At 32.8% G+C, this 22,024-nt stretch overlaps 1 protein-coding gene across 1 annotated transcript; it reads right to left on the reverse strand.

Annotated features, from left to right (window-relative positions):
• Positions 1-15,363: 15,363 nt before the first annotated feature.
• Positions 15,364-19,638, reverse strand: LOC131596052 (SUMO-conjugating enzyme UBC9). Its single transcript, XM_058868609.1, has 5 exons — positions 19,483-19,638; positions 19,302-19,380; positions 16,633-16,760; positions 16,196-16,300; positions 15,364-15,729 (listed from the first exon to the last, which is right to left on the reverse strand). The coding sequence occupies exons 2-5, from the start codon at positions 19,369-19,371 to the stop codon at positions 15,586-15,588; spliced, it is 447 nt and encodes a 148-aa protein (XP_058724592.1). The 5' UTR covers positions 19,372-19,380; positions 19,483-19,638; the 3' UTR covers positions 15,364-15,585.
• Between the last annotated feature and the right edge of the window lie 2,386 nt (positions 19,639-22,024).

Here is a 22,024-nt window from a genome sequence, read left to right on the forward strand (position 1 = left end):
ATAAATTCATGCCAATTATCATGTTTGGTGTGGATTTTGTATTTTATCATATGTTAGAATTTATATATGATTTGTTGGAATGAATTCTGCAACGGATGCTTGCTATTGATGTGTTTCGAGGTTTTGATGATTAACTTGAATTCATGATAAATTAAGAGCTTTGGTGTATAATTTTTAACTAAATGATGCGATAAACATAGTATAATGTATAAATAATGTTTGTTGTTCGATTTAGGTGTTTAAAAGCCAAAATAGGAGCTTTAGGCGAGCTCCCATGGTAAAAAAAATGAAGGTTCTACCTCTTGGTTCCTGGTGACAATCGCCACCAGTGTGACAGTTAGGTTGTCATGCGCTTTGTACCACTGACAATCACCATTGTCAGAACAGGGAGACCGCCATGGTCTCCAAGTAAGATTTCACTGCTGATCATCACAAGGGTGACGTGTTGAATTAAAAGGGATGACGGGTTGGATGACTGTTGTCACCCAGGTGAGAAACAGGTCATGATGCACCCAGGTTTCCCATCATCGTGTCTATGGCATTTTCTGAGCTGTTGTACACTTTTTCTAATATATTTTCGCATGTCGACGATGTACAATTGTTTGGGATGTTTCGATGAAAAATTGATGATTGGTGATGAGTTAATTCATTATTATATGATTGAATGGGGAATTATGTATGTATATAAATTATATGCAAATTATGAATGGTGATCTATTATTGAATAGGTTTATATTATATTTGTTGTGTTGAGGTGGCACTTGGTGTGCTCTGGTCCAGCGGAGTGGGTCAGGAGCGAGTAGCTGATTCCAGTGAGGAAACGGTGAAGCATTGCTAGAAATAGATTAGTAGCAATTTCTGGTGTGCTCTAGTTCCGAAGAGGGTATCGAGAGTGAGTATGGACTTGTGATGTCCATAACGGTACCGCGTGCATATAGAGTCGAGGTGCTGAGTACATTTGCATACATTTCGGGTTATGTAATTGAATAATCATGATATTGTTGGATGTTTGAGAATACTTGATGTGATTGATAATGATTGTGAGTAGCGTGTATAATTAATGATTATGTGATTATGTTACCCTTGCTTTATTTTACACCGCTAACATATTTTGAGTGTATTCTCACCCCCTTTTTGTTTAATGTGGTGTATGTGCTCCTTTGTGATACAGACGATCAATTTAAGGAGTAGATGCTTGAGGTAGATGATGGCGCTGATGCCTTCTTAGTTACTTATTCATTTGGATCTTTAGGGGAGTCGCTCTGATATGTAAAATTGGGGACAGACTGTTTTTTTTTATTATTCTTATTGCATGTTCCATGTTATTTTATTTTTGGATTTTTTTTTAACCAATTTTGGTTATTCTGCGATTGATGAGACTTATATGTCAACCCTATATATTTTTCCGCCGCGTATTTCAAAAGACTATGTTGTTTTGGTTTTTATGATTGATGGATCATGCGTGACACTCTAATTGGTATATTTTATTATTGAATTTTCTTATTTTATGCCGAGTCGAGAATTAGGGTGTTACATAGTGGTATCATAGAAGGTCGATCCATTCAGCCTAGGTTGTGAATTTGTTTATTTCCCTGGCATACGACATGTGTGTAAACATTGTCGATGTATATTTTTCTTTCCTAACTCCTTGCCAACAGTAGGAGGATTGAAACAAGTGGGGGATGAGTTATTGCTTCTCCGAGATGTTTCAGGTGTGGAGTGGTCGTTAAACGTGCCGTTGATTACAAGAATGCAAATGTTATTGATAGCTCGGATTTTAAAGACTTTGGATAAAGGTACTCAGCCTCTGGTCTGTACTCTGTCTCTAAAGCAGAACCATCTTGTCAAAGCCAGATTCTGGGAGAATGTCAACTAGGTTTCTGTAGTGCAAGACTCAAAGAAAAGTTAGCATGACATCTTAAGTCTGCTCTAACATATTGGCAGAGACCTAGTATCAAGAAAGACGAAGTGGACAAAGTTTTTACACATAGGAAGAACATCTTAGTAGATCAACTTCCAACGTCTCTCTCTTGAAATTGCTTCCCAGCAAAGACACTTGTGCAAGTCATCTTCCAATGACTCTTTTGTTGCTTCTATATAAGGAGTAGAAGATTTGAAGGAAGAAGAACCAGCAACTATGAACTGAAAATAACACTGAAAAAACGCTAAGCTTTCGTATATATTTTTGTTGTATTGCACATAGTCTTGAGATTTCTTATCTTTTTATATCTTAGAAATCCCAAGTGTTAAAGTCTTTGATTGTGTTGTATTCGTTGTGCACCTCTGGCCTTATCCAAAAATTTATGGATCTTTATCTAACACGGTGAAGTGTTTGATAACAATCAATACCAGAACCGGAGCTCTAATACCAATTGACGGTGTGAGAAACACAAGAAAGGGAGGGGGGTTGAATTGGGTTTCAGGATTTAGAATAAATTCTTCCCAAGAAAAAACAAAGAACACAAGAACAAAAATAAATGAAAATTATTTTTATTCTGGTTCAGTGTGAACAAAATTAATCCAGTCCACCCGCCAAGGTGATTTTGCCTTCTCAAACAAGGACTTAATCCACTATAACCGGACTGATTATCAGACACACAACAAATACCAACTGACAATGTTGCAAACCACAAAGACTACCCGTCAATGTTTTCTTGAGAAATTCTGACTAACACTTAGTCTCTCAAAGAACAATCAACCTAAGAGTTGAAATACAATGAGTGTGTTTACAAGGTTACTTCTTGAAAGCAAATTACACAAGTTTGAATACAATCAAATAACACAACAATTTTGATAGAAAGTTAATGAACAAAAGCTCCTTACTTTCAAGTTAATAAACAAAATTTTCTTGCGCTTACAAAACTTTACAAAGAATGTATTAGAGAGATTTGAGCAGCATTTCAGCGTAAGTTTTCTAGAGAATTCGTTGTTGTCTTCAAACATCCAAATCTTCCTTTTATAGCCAAAAATAAGTCTATTGGAGGGTACAATAGGAATACTTAATTCCATATATTTTGTCCATAACGGTTAGTGAGGGAGTGGTGGGCAACATGGTACCATAGTATTTCCCTTGTGCCACCATATCGGAGTAGTGGGATTATTTGTACCTTGTATTATTTCCTCACATAAACAATTTTGATATTATCTTCTAATCTTGATAGGCTTCTAATGTTAGGTGATGAAGTATGCTTAGAAGCACCAAAACTTGAATCTTTATAACCTAAGTCTTCAGAGACTTCAGAACTTGTTCATCTAGAACTTTGTCTTTAGAGTCTTCATCACTTGGTCTTTTGAATCTTTGTCTTCAGAATCTCCAAAACTTGTTCTTCCAGAATCTTGTATTTTGAATCTTAAAAAATTGGACATACAGAATCACAGAGCTAAATAAGTTTTTAGAAGCTCCATATATTTGGGAATACTTAAAACTTCAATACGAACAAATTTTAGTTTCTTTTTGTAGGAGGTTTGAGATTAGCATTGTTCTTGACAGTATCATGCTTAGTAATAGGTGTTGGATTAACAATTTGAGATTGTTGTTTTTCACATTGTTGCACTTGAACTTCAAATGCATCAATCATATCTTCAATAACTATATCATTTTCATGGACATTCCAAGCATTTGTCACATTCTCTGCATTTGCATTCATCCCAAGCTTGATAATAGGTTGCTTTTACACCTCCTATCATTAACTCCCTGATAGTCGTTTCCAGTACCACCACCAAACTTATTTTTGAAATTAGCATATAAACATCTTACACATATTATAAAAATCCCTGCATAATATAATAAGTTTTTCGCATGCCACGCATACATGACTTTGGACAATTACAAGTTCTAGCATAAATAGGTCCTAACACAATAGGTATTCAACATACCACATATAATAACTTTAGAATATTATATGTTCTAACATATGCGAAAATGAAAAATACACAATTCTGCAACATACCTTTTAGACTCATAATGGATGTAAATGTTACATGACATAACTTTTTAACATACAAATGAAAATTTTAACTTATATTAATACCTAAAAAATGAATAACTTAGAATCATGACAGATGTAGAATTTCGAAACATAATAGATAAAGAATTTATCAAAACAACACATCATAATACCTTTTATCGATATGATATGAAAAATATTTTTATTGATCTTTGTGATTGAAAAGGAAAAATCCATTTGAAACTCGACAAGGATAGTGAGACATGGATTGGGGAAATTTGAATGACCATCAACAATCAACAATGGAGTGATGGTGCAAACCCAGTGAACAAGCAAGTTGTGATCAACAGGGACGTGATCATAGACAATGCTTAAGAAATGGGATTGTACTAAGAATGTCAAGAAGGATTAAGTGAGAATCTTATATGAAGAACCAACTAGTGAAGTCTAAAGAGGAGTTCGACAAGAAGAAGTCAAAAGTCAAGCAGGACCAAGCAGACCTTAGAGAAAAAGACACATGCCTGCAAGGTTGCAAGAATGTGTGATTATATCAGATGATATGGTAGATGATGAAAGTGAGATGGTACATTATTCTTTCTATGCAGATGTTGAACCAGTCAATGCAGCTGAGGCATTGAAAGATTCGAAGTGGATGCAATCTATAAATGAGGATCTAAAGTCCATTGAAGTCAACAACACTTAGTCACTTATCGAATTACCTCAATTCAAAAAGGCAATCAATGTGAAATAGGTATATAAAGTGAATTTGGATCCCAAAGGAGAAATGACTCGACATAAGGCAAGAATTGTGGCGAAAGGATTTCTTCAGAAAGAAGGAATCAATTTCGATGAAGTTTGTGCACCTGTTGCTAGGATCAAAACAATCAGGTTGGTTGTTGGTCTAGCAAACATGAACAATTGGCACACATGTCATATGAATGTGAAATATGCATTCCTAATGGCCCCTTAGACAAAGAAGTTTATGTTGCACATCCAATTGAGTTTGTGAAACGAGGCAAAGAAAAAAAGTTGTATAGGCTACATAAAGCCATGTATAGACTCAAACAAGCTCCAAGAGATTGGAATAAGAAGATGGAGAGTTTCCTAAGGTAGTAGGAGTTTATGAAGTGCACAACTCATCATGAAGTATATGTAAGAATAAGGAAGAGTGAATTACTTATATTGTGTCTCTATGTTGATGACTTGTTAATAACAAGTAGTTGCAAGAAAGAGATCGAAGACTTCAAAGGTGATCTTTGCATTTAATTTGAAATTTTTGATTTGGGGGACAATTCATACTTCGTTTGGCATCGAATTCTACAAGAGCAATAAAGTATTGATGATGCATCAAAAAAGATATGCAAGTGAAATACTCAAGATATTTGAGATGAAAGAATGCAACTCAACTTCGACACTTGCTGAACCAAGATTGCAACAATCGAAAGACTCGGATAAAGATGATGTCGACCCAACACAGTACATAATACTTATTGGTTCATTAAGGTACCTTCGTCACATAAGGCCTGACTTAGCTTACATTGTGAGTATGTTATGTAGATTCATGCAGAAGCCAAAGGTAACACATCTAGCAGCGATGAAGAGGATACTAAGGTATCTCAAAGGAACTCTCGACTATGGCATTTTGTTTCCTGAAACTGATGAAGGAAAAGAATGCAAGCTAGGGGGTTACACTGACTTAAGTTGGTGTAGTGATGCTAAGAATAGAAAATCCATAGTTGATTATGTGTTTATGCTAGGTGGTGCACCAGTTGCTTGAAGTTTTAAAAAAGAACCGGTAGTAACACTATCATCGTGTGAAGCAGAGTACATAATTGCTTCTCTTTGTGCATGTCAAGCAATGTGGATGGTGAATATGGTTGAAGAGATTACAACAAAGAATCATGGAGCAATTACCATAAAGATCGACAACATGATAACTATCAATCTGGCGAAGAATCTGATAGCACATGGGCGAAGCAAGCACATCAAGATGAGGTTCCATTATCTTTGAGAGCAGGTAGAATACGGGAAGCTAAACTTGGAACATTACAGAACTAAGAATCAGATTGTAGACATCGTGACGAAAAGAGTGTAGGTCAAAGTATTCAAAAAATTAAGATTTATGATGAATAAAGATAGCTTAGACACAATGAATTAGGTGGTGTGTGGAGATTGTAATTTCTTGTGTCAAAGCATGTTACTCGACAGAAACAAGGTTGTGTCAAAATAGCCTTGTGTGTGTCGAAGTTGTGTAGTTGTCGAAATGTCAAAAAAGTTAGCCTCGACGGGAATTTCGACTTAGGTCTAATTTTGTAGTGTTAGCATACTTAGGTTTTTTGGGCTCTGTTTTGGATTTTGCTTAGGAAGCAAGCAAACTCAAAAGCTATGAATAGGGAGTAACTCCTATTGTCGTAAATACTTAATGCAATTGCATATTTTGAGAATTATATTCAGTTTAAATAGCAAAGAGAAACTCTGCAGAAATTTTCTTCTTCCATATTTTCGTTGAAACTCTAAATTCTCCTTCTTCCCTAATTCATCTTTTCTTTTCTTCTTTAATTATCATTGTGCAGCAGAATTATCTTACAATCAATGTTGATTGATTCACTTGAGTGAAAAATGAAGAACAAGAAAAAATTGAATTGATTAATTAAATCTTATTCATCAAAATTGATTTGAAATTCTTCATATAGACTTTGGTGTAATTCCAACCTGAATTGGATACTAGCCCATTATTAACATATTACTAATAAAAAAAAGTTTGTTGGGGGCTGTTACCCTAAGTTCAAACTTTATTGTCTCCATTGTAATACAAAAGAAAATAAATTAACAAACAAATAACTATTTATAAATTACCACATTGCATTGAATTTAACAGACAAGAAAGATTATCCTAGATTTTCCTTAAAAAAATAAAAACAGACAAGAAAGATTCATAGTTAAGGTAAATCATAGCTTGTTATTTTCATGGGTCCAATAGAGGTACAAAAGCTGTTAAATGCCAAAATAAACTTTCAAAATTATGCATATTGTTTGATAATTGGAACCAAAACGAGTGGATGGTTATGTCCAAAGTACTTATTTGTCTTTTCATTTTATGATTATTAGGTGATGTATTTAGCTTTTGTCCTAACAATATAATTAGTACAATTCAAACAATGTACATGACTGCATTGGCTTTACAATACATCCTAGTAATTATTTTTAATTTTAATTTTTGTATCAATGAATGTTTCCAACAACAAAGGAACTCATTTAGCAAAGTTAACACAAAAATTCAAATAAGTAATTAAATATAACTTATAATTTGTTTTGAAGCAAATTATTTTTATAGAAACATACAAAACCAACTTTAGCCTAAGATGTTATGATGTTGTTTGTCAAATTTGTTGGATTAATTTATATATAATAATAATTAGGAATCTAATCTTATGGGCTTAATCCGGCCCTAGAAAATACCCAACAGGAAAATTAAAACAGTGTATAAAACAAAGAGGACGACTTGTTTGGTTCCATATTATGATTATGTATAAATTAATAATGCTGAAGGAAAATATTCTTGTGAAAAATAATATAGAAAAAATGGAGAAAAAATAATTAAAGTTATAGAGACAGAGAAAATAATTCTTTTGAGCTGGCTGTTATGTATGTCCAGCTAGGATTGACATCATTATGTGTCTCTTAATGATTGGTGGTTAGAGGAATTATGTTAAAATTGGGAGGCTGTTTTGGCTGTTTTTTACTTAAAAGGCTGTTTTGGTTTATGCACCATCCTTTAGGGTGTGTTTGGTTGTAAGAAGAAATTGAGAAGAGAGTGAAAGGTGAGAAAGAAGATGAGAAGAGAGAAAGAGATGAGAAATAGAGTAGATTTAGAGTATTGTTTGGTTTAAAAGAAAGAGGAGAGAAATAGAAGAGAAAGAAGTGTGTTTCATTTTTAAAAAGACAAAATTGTCCTTGTGTTTTAAAAATAATTTATTTATTTAATCCATATAAATATATTTTTAAAGTAAAAATGGTATGACAATTTATAAAGACAAGGACAAAAATGGAAGCTGAATAAAAGTGTCACATTTTTGCTCCTTTCTTCTCATGTTAGCAGAGAAATGAAAATCGTGTAGGCCCCACTCTTTTTCAATCTCTCTTAGCAATTTCTCTTCATACCAAGCACATGAAATACAACACTTCTCTTCAACTTCTCTCTCTTCAACTTCTCTCTCTTCAACTTCACTCATACCAAACATAGGCTTAGTGAAGAGAGTTATATATAAGTTTTTTTGTAGGTGTAGTTCAGTTTCATGTAGAATTTAATTTAATTTGATGTTAACTACTAGTAAATTAAAATAATACTTAGTTTGAATCACAAGAATGGTCAACTCTTTGGTAACCAATAATCTAACCACTGGTAAGATTTAAAAGTAGTTAGTCAGATTTACAATAAAGATCAAATTATATTATCAATGAATTGATCATGGTTTACTAGATTTCAAATAATTTAGTTGGATTTTAAAACTTTTCATATTTTTGAATGTGACGAGATATTTATTGACGAACGTTGTTATATTACTCTTGAAGTTTCAAGGTATTCCGGCAAATATTTTGATGATAAAATTAGAATAAATCGTGAGTACGAAATTTAGAGTGTGTTTGGATGAGGTAATTAGAAATTTTAAGAGAATTTAAAATTCAAAGCAATTCAAATGATTCAATTGAAATCCATTCATTTTAAATTATTTTGTTTGGACGAAGTATTAAGGTAATTCATTGTTAGATTTTTTGGGTCATTTTTTTATAAAATATAAATTTTTTGGACCAAATTAAAAAATTGAAAAGTAGGGACCAAATTGCAATTTTTAAAAATTTGAAGGACCAAATTGTAAATTTTAAAAATTATTAAGGACCAATTTGCAATTTTTTAAAAATTTTTGGGGTCAATTTTATAATTTTGAAAAATATGAGGACCAATTTGTAAAATTTGAAGAAATAATAATAACAAATACATTCTATGGAACATGAGAGGAATTTCAAATTCTTTGGTTTTTGGTGTCATTTCAAAATGATTAAATTTAACTTAGATGAAATACTCTATAAATTTCCATCATTTTAACAATTCTTCATTTTTGTATCCAAACAATGGATTTTGGTCAAATCATTTTAAATTCCCTCAAAACATTACTTTCCCTCATTAAAATGCTCCATCCAAATACACTCTTAGAGTGTGTTTGGATGAGGTAATTAGAAATTTTAAGGGAATTTAAAATTCAAAACAATTCAAATGATTCAATTGAAATCCATTCATTTTAAATTATTTTGTTTGGATGAAGTATTAAGGTAATTCATTGTTAGATTTTTGGGTCATTTTTTTATAAAATATAAATTTTTTGGACCAAATTAAAAAATTGAAAAGTAGGGACCAAATTGCAATTTTTAAAAATTTGAAGGACCAAATTGTAAATTTTAAAAATTATGAAGGACCAATTTGCAATTTTTTTAAAAATTTTTGGGGTCAATTTTATAATTTTAGAAAATATGAGGACCAATTTGTAAAATTTGAAGAAATAATAATAACAAATACATTCTATAGAACATGAGAGGAATTTCAAATTCTTTGGTTTTTGGTGTCATTTCAAAATGATTAAATTTAACTTAGATGAAATACTCCATAAATTTCCATCATTTTAACAATTCTTCATTTTTGTATCCAAACAATGGATTTTGGTCAAATCATTTTAAATTCCCTCAAAACATTACTTTCCCTCATTAAAATGCTCCATCCAAACACACTCTTAGAGTTTAGAATAGTTTGTACCTAAACATCAGCTGATTGTTAGGTTTTACAATAAGAGTTTATAATTATAGAATCTAGAACCTTATATAGACTTATATAGATGTCTTATATATTGTTTAAGGGAAAATTAAATTGGGTATAACAATAAACTTTAAGATTGTTCACGCCTAAAATTAAATATTTGGTTACTTAGTTTTTTTGTTTTTACATATAAGGTCAGTTTATTTCAGTTTTAAAAAATTGGTTTTTTTTCTTTGTATTTTTTAAAATAGATTTTTTAAAATCGTTTTTTAAAATATTATAAGTTTTTTTATATTTTTTTTTCTAAAATAAAACACTAATTTTGACATCCTATAAGGTAAACATACATTATTGAAGACCAAAATTTAATCAAAATTGCAATTTTTTTAAAAAATGATTTTTATTTTAAATAACTTCAAAGTTAAGTGATTTTTTGAAATTTTGATATCTAAATTTTTTTCTCATAAATAGATGAAATACCTAAAATTATATTTTAAGAATAACTATTCAAACAAAATTTTCATTTGAAGCTTTTATAAAAAGTTTTTTTGTAAATTTTTTTTATAAAATTATATAACACTATAAAAATCATTTTTTTTAAAAAACCACAACAAACAGACCCTTAATCCAGTGGTTGAAGTTCACTCTTTAAAGATAAACAAGTGAGATGTCGTATGTTTAAACCTGCGACCATTTAAATATTTTTCATTACTAAGACTATGATAATTGTGAAAATATTAGAACCAGAAAAGACTTAATAAGACTTAAAAAAATTATAAGTATTTCATGTTTATAATACTACTAATCGAAAAAAATCAAAGCAAAGAACCACATTCTAAAAAATTTATACACATTTGAATAAAGAAAAACAAAAATACTAAAAAAAATTGAGAATTGAGTCGAATGTAAAAAAAATATATGATTCGAATCCATAATACATGGAGTCAATCAAACATGTTTTTTTATTCATTTTTATCATTTAATACTTCTATTTTATCTCACATTTTATTCATTTTTAGTCAAATAATACATGCTCCAAAACAAAGTTACTTTAACACTCTTTACAATAGTTAAAATAATGACAACTAAGAGACAAAATATTTATTTCTTAGCATAATCCTTCAAAGAAATTAAAATAAATCTTGAAAATCATTAGAATACATAACATATTGAAAAATATTAATTAACCTCAATATTGAGAAGATGGAGCTTTTATAGATTTTTTTCAAGTATGGCCATTCTTCAGGTACTTGTAGGGAACCACAGAGACAAACTAATGGAAAACGATATGCATGATTAATACAGTTGTTTTTGTTTTGGCCTCCCTTGTGTCATAATCATCACTTATTTCTAATGGGTACCCTATACCCTTACCAAGGTGTCTCTCTTAATAATTACCAATGTTTTGAAAAATTGGTTAATTTAATTCCCATTATTTATTTATTAGTTTCTCACACATTCTTACCTAACGTATGCATTACATTAAGCATATTGGCATGCATATGAATGTGGTAGGTATGGCCACAAGTAGGGGAGTATGTTCTCACACTTCACGCCTGCAAGTGAAAATTGAAACAAAATTGTTATTATGGGATGCTGGTCCATCACATGCTTATATGTTCCTAAAAATTTAATTTTTAGGTTCTTTGAATGGCACGTGTGTGTATTATTGTTATATGGCTACCATAATCTAATGTATTTGTGGGTCTAGTGTTGCTACGTGTGTGTCACCTGATTTATGTGCATAATTATAAGTTTGAAAATTTTAGATCATTAACACATAAGCTACCTTTATTTTTAGGTAAATCTTCACCCTTTCTATTAGATTATAACCACTTTATACTTTATGGTTGATCCTTTGCTATTAGTTTGTTGGGACCGTTAGGTTGATAGTTAGGAACTTACACCACTCATACCAATAACTTTAATTATTTGTGCACCTTTGGCAACCCCTAGTATCTCTACTCTAGCAAAAATATAGATTTTGGTTTCACCGTATCACCGCTCAAGGATTCTCACTATTATAATTAAACTTTATTTATGAAAAAAGTCTTATCGGCTGAGAACAAACTCGCATTCATCAATGGTTGGCTCCAACCTTTTTCAACAAATAAAAACTTTTGAAATGTGGAATAGATGCAACAATATGGTCTTGTCTTGGATTACCTAAATCCTAAATCCCAAAATTCTTCAAAGCACGTTTTTCATGACAATACGGTAGAAATATGAAAAGATTTGCAAGATCGTATACTAAAGGAAATCATTTCTAATCTTCGGACTTACTCAAATATTTACACTCCATCAAACAAGTCAGTCATAATCTTTCGATAGATTTAACTAATATGAAGATCATTTGGGATGAACTTGAATCCCTTCTTTTCACTCCTTCTTGCACATGCTCACCAAATTGGTCTTGTTCTCTCAGTTCATATATACAAAATTTCAAATACATAAAATATATTTTTCGTTTCCTCAAAGGTCTTAATGACAATTACAACAACATTCGTATTGAGATTCTTCTTGTGGATCTTCTTCCTTCTCTTAGCAAGACATACTATTGTTATCCAACAAAATCCTTATCCTTGTACACCCTTTATTGATTCTACTATTCTTGTTGTCTAAGTATTTAACCCCGACAAAGATATACCTTATAACAATCAAGGTAATAGCAGAAACAAATGGAAACCAATGAACTCCAAGATATGAAACTGCTGCAACAAAACCAACCATGAAATCAAAAATTATTATTTCAAACATGAATTTACCCTTTGGTATGTGATAGAGAACCAAATTACTCAAGATGATAATGGTGAAAATAAGATACAAAACAATAACACATACACACACAGATAACACACACGTCATATTAAAATCTTATTGGGAAATTAATGTATCTCATCAATACTATGTCAAATATCTGCTATGTAGTGTAACAACATAGTAAACACGTGCATTCCTCCTTTTCTAGGATCGAATTCTCCCAATTCAAGTTAAAGTTTTATGTGATAGTGATTGGGCAACATGTTCAGATACTATGAGGTAAGTGACTCGATTTTGCATTTTTTGGGTCATTCTTTCATATCCTAGAAATCAAAGAAGAAAGATATGGTTTCTAAAAGTTTGATTGAAGTTAAACATAAAACCATGTCATCTATTCAATGTGAGATACAATGTCTGGCCTACCTCTTACGAGATGTTAAATTGACAGACAATTCAATTGCATTGATTTATTGTGACAACCAATGCAAGGCACATTGCAACAAACTCCTCCGTTCATGGGAGAACCAAATATATACAATATATTGCCACTTGGTGAGAGAAAAACTTTGTTGCGGCGTCTGGGGAGTGAGGCCCGGAAGTGTTAATTGGCCAAACGTCTGGGATTCCAAGACACGTTGACGTCAGTGTGGGACTTTTAACACTTACACACTTGAAATCCAACAATCTCCCCCACAAGTGTAAGTCACCCACATCACTAGTCTTGATCCACAGTATGATCCACTTTCGCTTCTCCATCGTGCAAACCAGGCTCTGATACCACTTGTCGAGGAGTCTAGAGAGCGAGGCCTGAAAGTGTTAATGGTCAAACATCAAGGGGCCCAAGAGACCTTGACGCCACCTATCCACTCAAAATCTTAAGGCAATGAGGATATGTCTTAACTCTCTTATAAACCCAACATTTACTACATTCCTAGTTGATGTGGGATTTTAACAATTTCACGCTTAAGACCCAACAATCTCTCCCACAAGTGTGAGCCACCTACATCACTAGTCTTTGTCCATACTATGATCCACTTCCGGTCCTCCATTGAGCCAACCAGACTCTAATACCACTTGTTAGGGAGTCTGGGAAGCGCCAGAAGAGTCAATGGGTGAAACGTTCATAATCCAAGAAAATTTGACACCACATACCCACCCAAAGCCTTAAGACAATGGAGATATGGGTTACCTCTCTTATAAACCCAACAATTACTACATTCCTAATTGATGATAGACTTTAATACTTTTGCAGTTGAAACCCAAAAAGCTTCTCAAAGCTAGATTCCATAAACTAACTTTCATTTATAGGCATAATGTATTTCTCATGAATAAATTTATGGAACACAATTATAGAACATAAGAATCATGTTGAAGCAATTGATTTCCAAAATACAAAAGCAAGATATATTACACATTTGGGAAACCAGATGTTGATAGATGAACTTGCAACAAAGAGAGTATGAGAAGAGATAGACAAAAAGACCTTTGAGACGACAGCATGATACATTGATGTGTTTATAGATGAACTTGCAACAAAGAGAGTATGAGAAGATACTTGAATTTTGGAATGAAGGGCTTGCTTAGAGCTATCAAGTTTATGATGTCTTTATTTATAGATTTTGTTCACTAAGCTTAATCATATTTAGATTGTTATAGAGTCCTTGAAAAATATGAAAAATATATGAGGTGTATTAAAAATCTTTGGCCTTTTTTGATATACATAATAATCATATCTCACCTTACATGACCAAAGTGTTTTTGACTGTACCATAAAACACTCATATTAATTTAAACATGTGTCGTCCAGTTTATGCAAGAGCCCTACTTGACAGTTGACATCTCTTGTGTTGCAACTTGCAAATGTGGGGGGAAGGGAAAGGTCATTATCTCATTGGATTTCACAAAAGGGAGAGGGGGTGGGTGGGTGGTGTAATGACTGGGAACTGGTGTAGATAGCACCCATAACTTGATAGTTTACCATCTAAATTTGTGAAACTTGGGCCTGTTTGTTTCTATTCCTCCAAATTTATTTAGAATTAAAAGAAAACTCAAAAAAACTGAACTGGAAAGCTCAATCCCTTGTAGTTTTAGAGTTCCTAAAATTATATTTTTACAGTTTGCTGCATCGATTTTGATGGAATTTCCTCGGACTGATCAATCCAGTAGCATATTTGATTAGAATTTTAAAAAATTACTAATCTTTAACACTTAATTTTGGGGTTCAGTGAGAATATAGGAGAGATGAGAAACTCTTATAATTATTTTTTCAAGAAAGTTGTACTTCATTGCCCAATCTTATCATCCATAAACTCTAGCAACATTTTTTTGGTTTGAAGGTTAATATTGAATAATTCTAAAACACTTGTCATATAGATTTATATTTTCTACTAGAGTAGGAAATGATTATGATTCTGTTTAAATGTTGTTAAGTAATACTATAAATTTATGCTATTTTTAGAGAAATAACACATGCAAATGTGTCAATCAGATAGACTATATATAGGAAATAACTCTACAAGAATCAAGATTCAACTATTTGAATTTCAATGAAAAGCAAATGAGTTGACTGATATATTCATATGTTACTTGATCGGTCAAATAAGACAATTAAAAAATTGAGGGAACTTCAAGCATATGGAGAAGATGAAAATTGTCGTTGAGGGAAAACTAAATTTGCACAAGACGCTTAATTAGTTTGCAAATCTCTGGAGTCCTTGTGTTTCTTCACTCATTTGTTAAGTGAGACATTTTTCGATTTCTCGTTTTTCAGATATCTAGTAGCACATGGTCGTCATTGACGGAAAAACAATAATAAAACAAGCCAAACAATATCTAAGTACAACATGAAACTATTAACACATACGTTATAACACATTGAACAAACTTTTAATTGGGCTACATTTTCTTGTTCTCAAGTAGCATTTTCCTTTTGCACAATACAAACAACTTAACAAATATTCCCCTTTTCATTCTCAAATGAAGGGACCTTAATGGAAGACAACAATTTTTCATACAAAGGCTGTTAGGCCTAGACACTTGAATTAAAAATGGATCTCTCTCACAAACACCATATTAACCCATAGCATATTTCTGGGTCCAGCTTCTTGCAGTTGATTCGTACTTGTTCTTGTCTGTCTTGTACATGTGAGCGATTTCAGGAACCAAAGGGTCATCAGGATTTGGGTCGGTCAACAAGGAGCAGATAGAGAGCAACACCTATATATGCAAGAGAAATAATGAACATATAGATAATGATTCAATATAACTGCATAACCGTAACCAGATCCTGATACAGGTACCATTGTGTTTCTATTTAAAAGCTTAAAAACTACATCAAATATATACTATGAACCACAATATGTATTCTAACCATATAAATTATATAATAGTGTTTAGCGCCTTTGGTGAAAATAGTGTTCAGTAAATAATACCAACATGATGAGTTGTGAATAAAGAACATTCTTTAAGGATTTATTTTGTTTGATGTTGTATTGTGGACGGGACACCCTTCACGAGTATTGTTCAAAACATTGTGACGTATCCCTAGTTCAGTAAATTCTGGTTGTCACCAAGTGTGTGAAACAATCACTTCTTAGTTCAGAAATGGATTGCAATGGAGAACAGGAAGCATATTTAAAGGAATGAAGGATTATCTCAGTAGCTGACAAATCAATAAACAAACCTTGGAAATAGTAAGAGCAGGGCTCCACTGCTCCTTTAGTATATCAAGACAGATGCTTCCATTGCTATTAATGTTTGGGTGAAATACCTTTGTCCTGAATGCAACCTAAAGGATCCATCGCCAAGCATAAAGAGATCAGATGAAATTATGTACATCACAGCATAATACATAGATATGTTCACACATACATTATGAATATAGTCCTAAGTCCTAACTAAAATTTTCAACAGAACTGCACACTTGGGAACTTTGCCCTTTTCTAGAAAAGAAATTGAGCATGCCGAAAATCCTGATCATTGTACGCATATGAATTTTCAAATGACATAGAAGCACAAACAAAATAAGGGAATATGCAAGACAACATTCATAATATGTTTAGGAACTCAAAGCAACTATAATTGACAATACAGAAACAGACAAGAGATAGGCATACATACCTTGGGTGGCTTAAATGGATAATCTGGAGGGAAATGGATAGTAACAAGGAAAACACCTCCGGAGTAAGGACTGTCTGGAGGACCCATAATTGTTGCTTGCCAATGAAACATATCTTCAGCAACAGGACCTGCAATGTTTTGATACAAAGACAAAATAAGATATAAGAATACACTGTTTCAGGGCCAACACAAACAGTGTACCTAAAATGACAGAGTGCTACAAAATGTCCCATTACCCATCAGGTCAATTGATACATTGGTAATTAGACCTTTTCAAACTAAATGGTTACATTGGCCAAATCTATAACCAAATTAAAACCCAATTAAAAGAATATGTTTAATTTAGTATCAAACTATGATCAGCCTCATATCTCCTCCTCTACCACAACCAGTTTACCCAGTTTCCTATCTATATATCCAAAATGCCGTCCCTCTTCTTTCCTCATTCTCTCATCTTTCTCAAATTCCAATCAAACCATCTCTCAAGAACCAGTGTGTTCTGTCTTTCTGGTGCACCCCATCATTTGTTCTGAACTCATAATCATGCAAGTAAACACCCACTCCCTGTCTTCTTCCCAGAAAAACGTCTCTCTAACATGCAAAAATATCCTGAATTTCCAGTGAACCTAAAGGGGTGTGGTTTCCAAGGATACCACAAAAATACTTTCGATCATATGGCTAAATCAATGATATCCATGTTCCTGATATCGCCTTCACTGTCCCTTTCTCCATCTTACTCTGATGCAATAAGCCTTGAATGCTTTGGTCTATTCAATGATTGTTTCACATGTGGGTCATCAGTTAGTGTCAGGTCAAGCTGCCAAGTGTTGATATAGGTGTTATCAAATTGCGCCGCCATGGCCGCTATTACGGATATTCATGTCGGTTTTTGGGCTTGCCGCAATGGTAAACATTGGCCGATATTGCGGGTTTTTTATAACGATGCCGCAAAGCAGGCGTTATGGCGGGATTTTGGCTCTCCGCCATCGACAACACCGAACTATAGTTAGAGCTTGGCTCAACTCATCCCTACAAAACCAGTTGTTGTAAGTGAGGGGTGTCACTCTATATAAACCTTTATTAGGTTCTATCTTTAACCGATAACCAATGTGGAACTTCAGTTTTTCCCGATAAGTGCCAACCCCCTTTTACTTCTGCTTTTACTCACTAACTTTGCCATGGTAACTGCAGGCACCATACAAAAATGATGTCCACCATGGTTTGCCATGGAAAACATACAATACCATCCAGAGTTAGAGGTGGCTGACTGAATTCTGCAATGCCATCGCCTCAATTTGAAACATGTTCCATCAAGTCAACTGGTATGTTGACATCCTTTGAAAAATAAAAAGGTGAAATTCCGAGTTTGAAACAATGTTACAAAAGTATATCATCCTAATTTCCATGACTAAAATCATATGATTGCCTGCTTAGAAAGCAATGGTTCTTCAGTAACTTATCAGATAAATCCTACCAGGCCACTTATACAAAAACACACCACACAATTGCTGACTTGCCACAACTTGTTATGCTAAACCTAAAATAAAAAAACAAGTTCAAGAACATCCAGCACTTAAAATATCAAATATTCTCTAGATTCAGGTAATGACCGAACCACTGTTCAGATAAAATATGTAAACTTACAACATTAACCAGTACCCAAAACTATGACAAATACAAATTCCCTTTCTGCAGAATATAAAAGCCTACATAGCCACCAAACTACGGAAAATAATGATATAATCATATAAGTCCCACTCAATCCATCTTCAACAACAACATCATGGACACCAAACTACGGTAAAAAAAAATGAATATAGCTTGAAATTTTTGTAATCCAAAAGCCTACATAGACACCAAACTACGGAAACATATAACGACATAACCCCACTCAATCCATCTTTAGCCAAACCATCATGGAATCCTATAACCTCCACCAGCACGAAAACAAACAAACACTATCCTAATCGACAAATGAAAGTAAAACCAATCTCAAACAACATATACTACAACCAATTAAAAACAATCAATCTCAAACAAAAAACATAAAATTCTCAGCATGCAGTTACAATTAAGGTTTTGAAATACGGTATGTAACCGTGAAAACAACGCAACAAAACAGTGCACGAAGGTGCCGATATAGATACCATTAATTGATGAAAAAGAAATTGTGCTTTATTCACACCCAAGGTTTCAAAAAACGGTCGCGACCGCACGGTCGCGTAAAAGTTTTTGCGATTTCGGTCGGTACAGGTGTATTGTGGTTGTCGCGGTGTGAATTAATGACAATTTGTTCTTCAATATAGAAATCGGTGATAACGGTATCGGTATCGGCAACTGCCAAAATCGTTTTGTCGCGGCCGTATTCACAGTCGCGGACCGTTTTTTAAAACCCTGTTCACACCGCAAATACCGTAATCAATATCGCAACACGTGTACCGACCAAAATCGCAAAAGCCTTTACGCGACCGCGACGGTTATTTAAAACCTTGCTTACAATATGTAATTTATCAACAAATTCCAAACTATAAACACATCCGAACCAAGCTTAAAACTGAAGCCAGTAACAACAAACAAGCACCAAATATTTAATTTCAAACAAAAAAAAATCAAAAAAAAATATATAACAACATCAGTCAAAACATATGAGAAGGTAAAAAAACAAATACCAGCACTGCACGAAGTTGGAGGATCCTTCTGCAAATCCTTGAGTTCCTTCAAGATCCGCTTCGAAGCCATAGCGTAAACCTAACAGAAAACCAGATCGAAATCCTCAAATACATAAAATTAACTAAAAAAATCAAAACGTAAATCGCGAACTGAAAAGCGATCATCGTAGATACGATTTACCTAGGGAGATCCTCCTTCGAATTTGCAACGAATAACGCGAAGACGATAAGAGGAATCTGTGAATTGAAGAACGAAAACGAGTTGTTGTGGTTTTGGTGCGTTTTCGGAATTTATGGGCTTTTTCTATTTGGGGTGTGATTGGAATATTATTAATTGGTGTTAATCGTTTTGGTTAATTTTGTTTATTAATTAATTTGGATTCCAAATAATGACCGGTCATTGAAGGAATATTGGAAGGGTCCACAAAGGAAGAGGCGAGGAAATGGACTAGATACGTATCAACGCATTATACGCTGCTTTTTCGTTTTTGTGGCTTTATATTCATGCAATGAATTTAAACCCCCCATAAAAAGAAAGAAAGGTTATCTTATCACCTTTATGTATTTTAACAATGTATTTATACTATGTATTTATACTGGATAGTTAAGGTGTTTTATTTTTATTTTTACATGGTGTTAAAATATGATGTTAATTTTTAAGTATTTGGAAGTATGCTCAATCAATCTTTAAGATGGATAATATTTATCTTGTTTGAAAGAATTTGGAGAATTATTGATTCTTACAATGGAATCTTTTCAAAATTTCATATTTCCAAGATGACTAAGTTAAACTTCAACGTATGATATTTCTACCTAATTTATCAAATTGCCCTCACTTTAAAAACAAATTGATTTGCTTTCACCTACTCGAAATTTTACTTATTCAATGCACTTGTGGTGCATCTATTGATCTTAGGGTGTGTTTGTTTCATGGACTAATATTATATTTCTTGGAATACTATTCCAAGGATTATTATTCCTGGGAATATTATTCCAACCTATGTGTTTGGTAGAAATTTAGATTCCTAGGCATAATAATAAAATTTGTTTAATTTTAAATTATAAAAAAATAAAAATAAAAATAATTATGAGTAATAGTTGGCAGTTAGAGTTAGTTTAACTTATTCCCATGGGAATATTTTATTCCCACCCTTTATGCCTTGGAATAAGAATTCAAAAACTATGTGTAAATAAGATTCCTTGGAATAAAAAATTCCTTGGAACAACTTTTTAAAACTTGAATCAAACATGGGAATATTGCATTCCCATGCTCATATTCCCAGGAATAATTTTGGTAACCTTGAAACAAACACACCCTTAGAAAATATAAAGATGAAGGTTGGTGTAGTGATATTTGTAAAAGACTCATATATTAGGGGTGGTCGTATCCGAACCAATCCAAAAGAAAAATCGCAAATCGAACCAATCCAAATTGAAACCGCAAAAAACCGCATTTGGTTTGGATGATTTTTAGACTGAACCGCGCGGTTCGGTTTGGTTTGCAGTTTTTATTTCACAAAACCGAACCAAACCGAACCGAACCGCATATTTAACTTAAGTTTTAAATTTTAATAATTAATTTATTATCTTTCTAAATCCAATTGCACACAGCCACACCTCACGTTTTGAATTTTAATAATTAATTTATTAACTTAAGTTTTGGCATAATCCACTTAATTTTTGTATTTTATTGAGCTACATATATATGTAATTCTCTACTGTCTAATATATGTATTTCATTTATAATGTATTTTTAGTTCTCTACTGTTCTTGTAATATAATTTCTTTTGTATGGTATAATATCATATATTATATTAACATTGAATTACTTTCTTTTTTCCTTTTATTTTAGTACATTTTTATTTTATAGTGTAAACCGCAGTCCACTGAACCGATCCTAACCGCATTGGTTTGGTTTGGTTTGGATGACTTTTTAAAAATCAACCGAACCAAACCGAACCGCATTCATTTTTATCTCGCGGTTAGGATGGATTTTATGCTCAAAACCGAACCAAACTGCACCGCGAACACCCCTATCATATATTATGCGACACACAAACTTGTTTTTGTTAGGAGTTTGTTTTGGAATATGTTGCTTTGGCGTGATTTCCATTTAAAAGGTGATTCATCTTTAAGAGAAACATGGTTGATGACGTATATGACGTATATGAAGTTTATAACCACGTGTAAAAGAAGTCATGACCACGACTCTATGAGATAGTAAGTAATCAATAGGTTTATTAGGTTAAGGTGAAGCGGTTACCACTTCTTAGATTTTCTTAAATCCAAACTCATATGCCCTTATAAATAAAGAAGTCATGACCACGACTCTATGAGATAGTAAGCAATCAATAGCGGTTACCACTTCTTAGATTTTCTTAAATCCAAACTCATATGCCCTTATAAATACTGCAACCATAGGATTAAAGAGGTAATTCTGAATTCACCACGAAATACCCTCAAAATACATAGTTTCTCACCCTCGTGAGTTTGCTCTCACTTCACAGAAAACACCTTAAAACAGGGCTTTTCACCATCGTGAGCTTGCCCTAAACCACCACAAATTATGCACTACTATTTTATGCACCGTGATGTATTATGCGGTGTAATTGTTATCATCGTTTGTCTTATGTAAATTCTTAATTGTATTTTTTAGTGTAAGTACAAGCTTACACTCACCAAGGAGTTTTTGACTCATGGCAAACACCATAAGTGAACAAATA

The sequence above is a fragment of the Vicia villosa genome, linkage group LG4 (assembly GCF_029867415.1).
Source record: "Vicia villosa cultivar HV-30 ecotype Madison, WI linkage group LG4, Vvil1.0, whole genome shotgun sequence".
Taxonomy (NCBI): Eukaryota; Viridiplantae; Streptophyta; class Magnoliopsida; order Fabales; family Fabaceae; genus Vicia; species Vicia villosa.

Bases quoted from the DNA above. Each gene is read 5' to 3' on its own strand.
- LOC131596052 (XM_058868609.1), bottom strand. From the start codon at position 19,371: ATGGCTTCGAAGCGGATCTTGAAGGAACTCAAGGATTTGCAGAAGGAT. The intron at 16,761-19,301 runs GTATTTGTTTTT...AAAACATTGCAG, and splicing joins TCCAACTTCGTGCAGTGCTG to GTCCTGTTGCTGAAGATATG. The intron at 16,301-16,632 runs GTATGTATGCCT...TGGATCCTTTAG, and splicing joins ATCCATTTAAGCCACCCAAG to GTTGCATTCAGGACAAAGGT.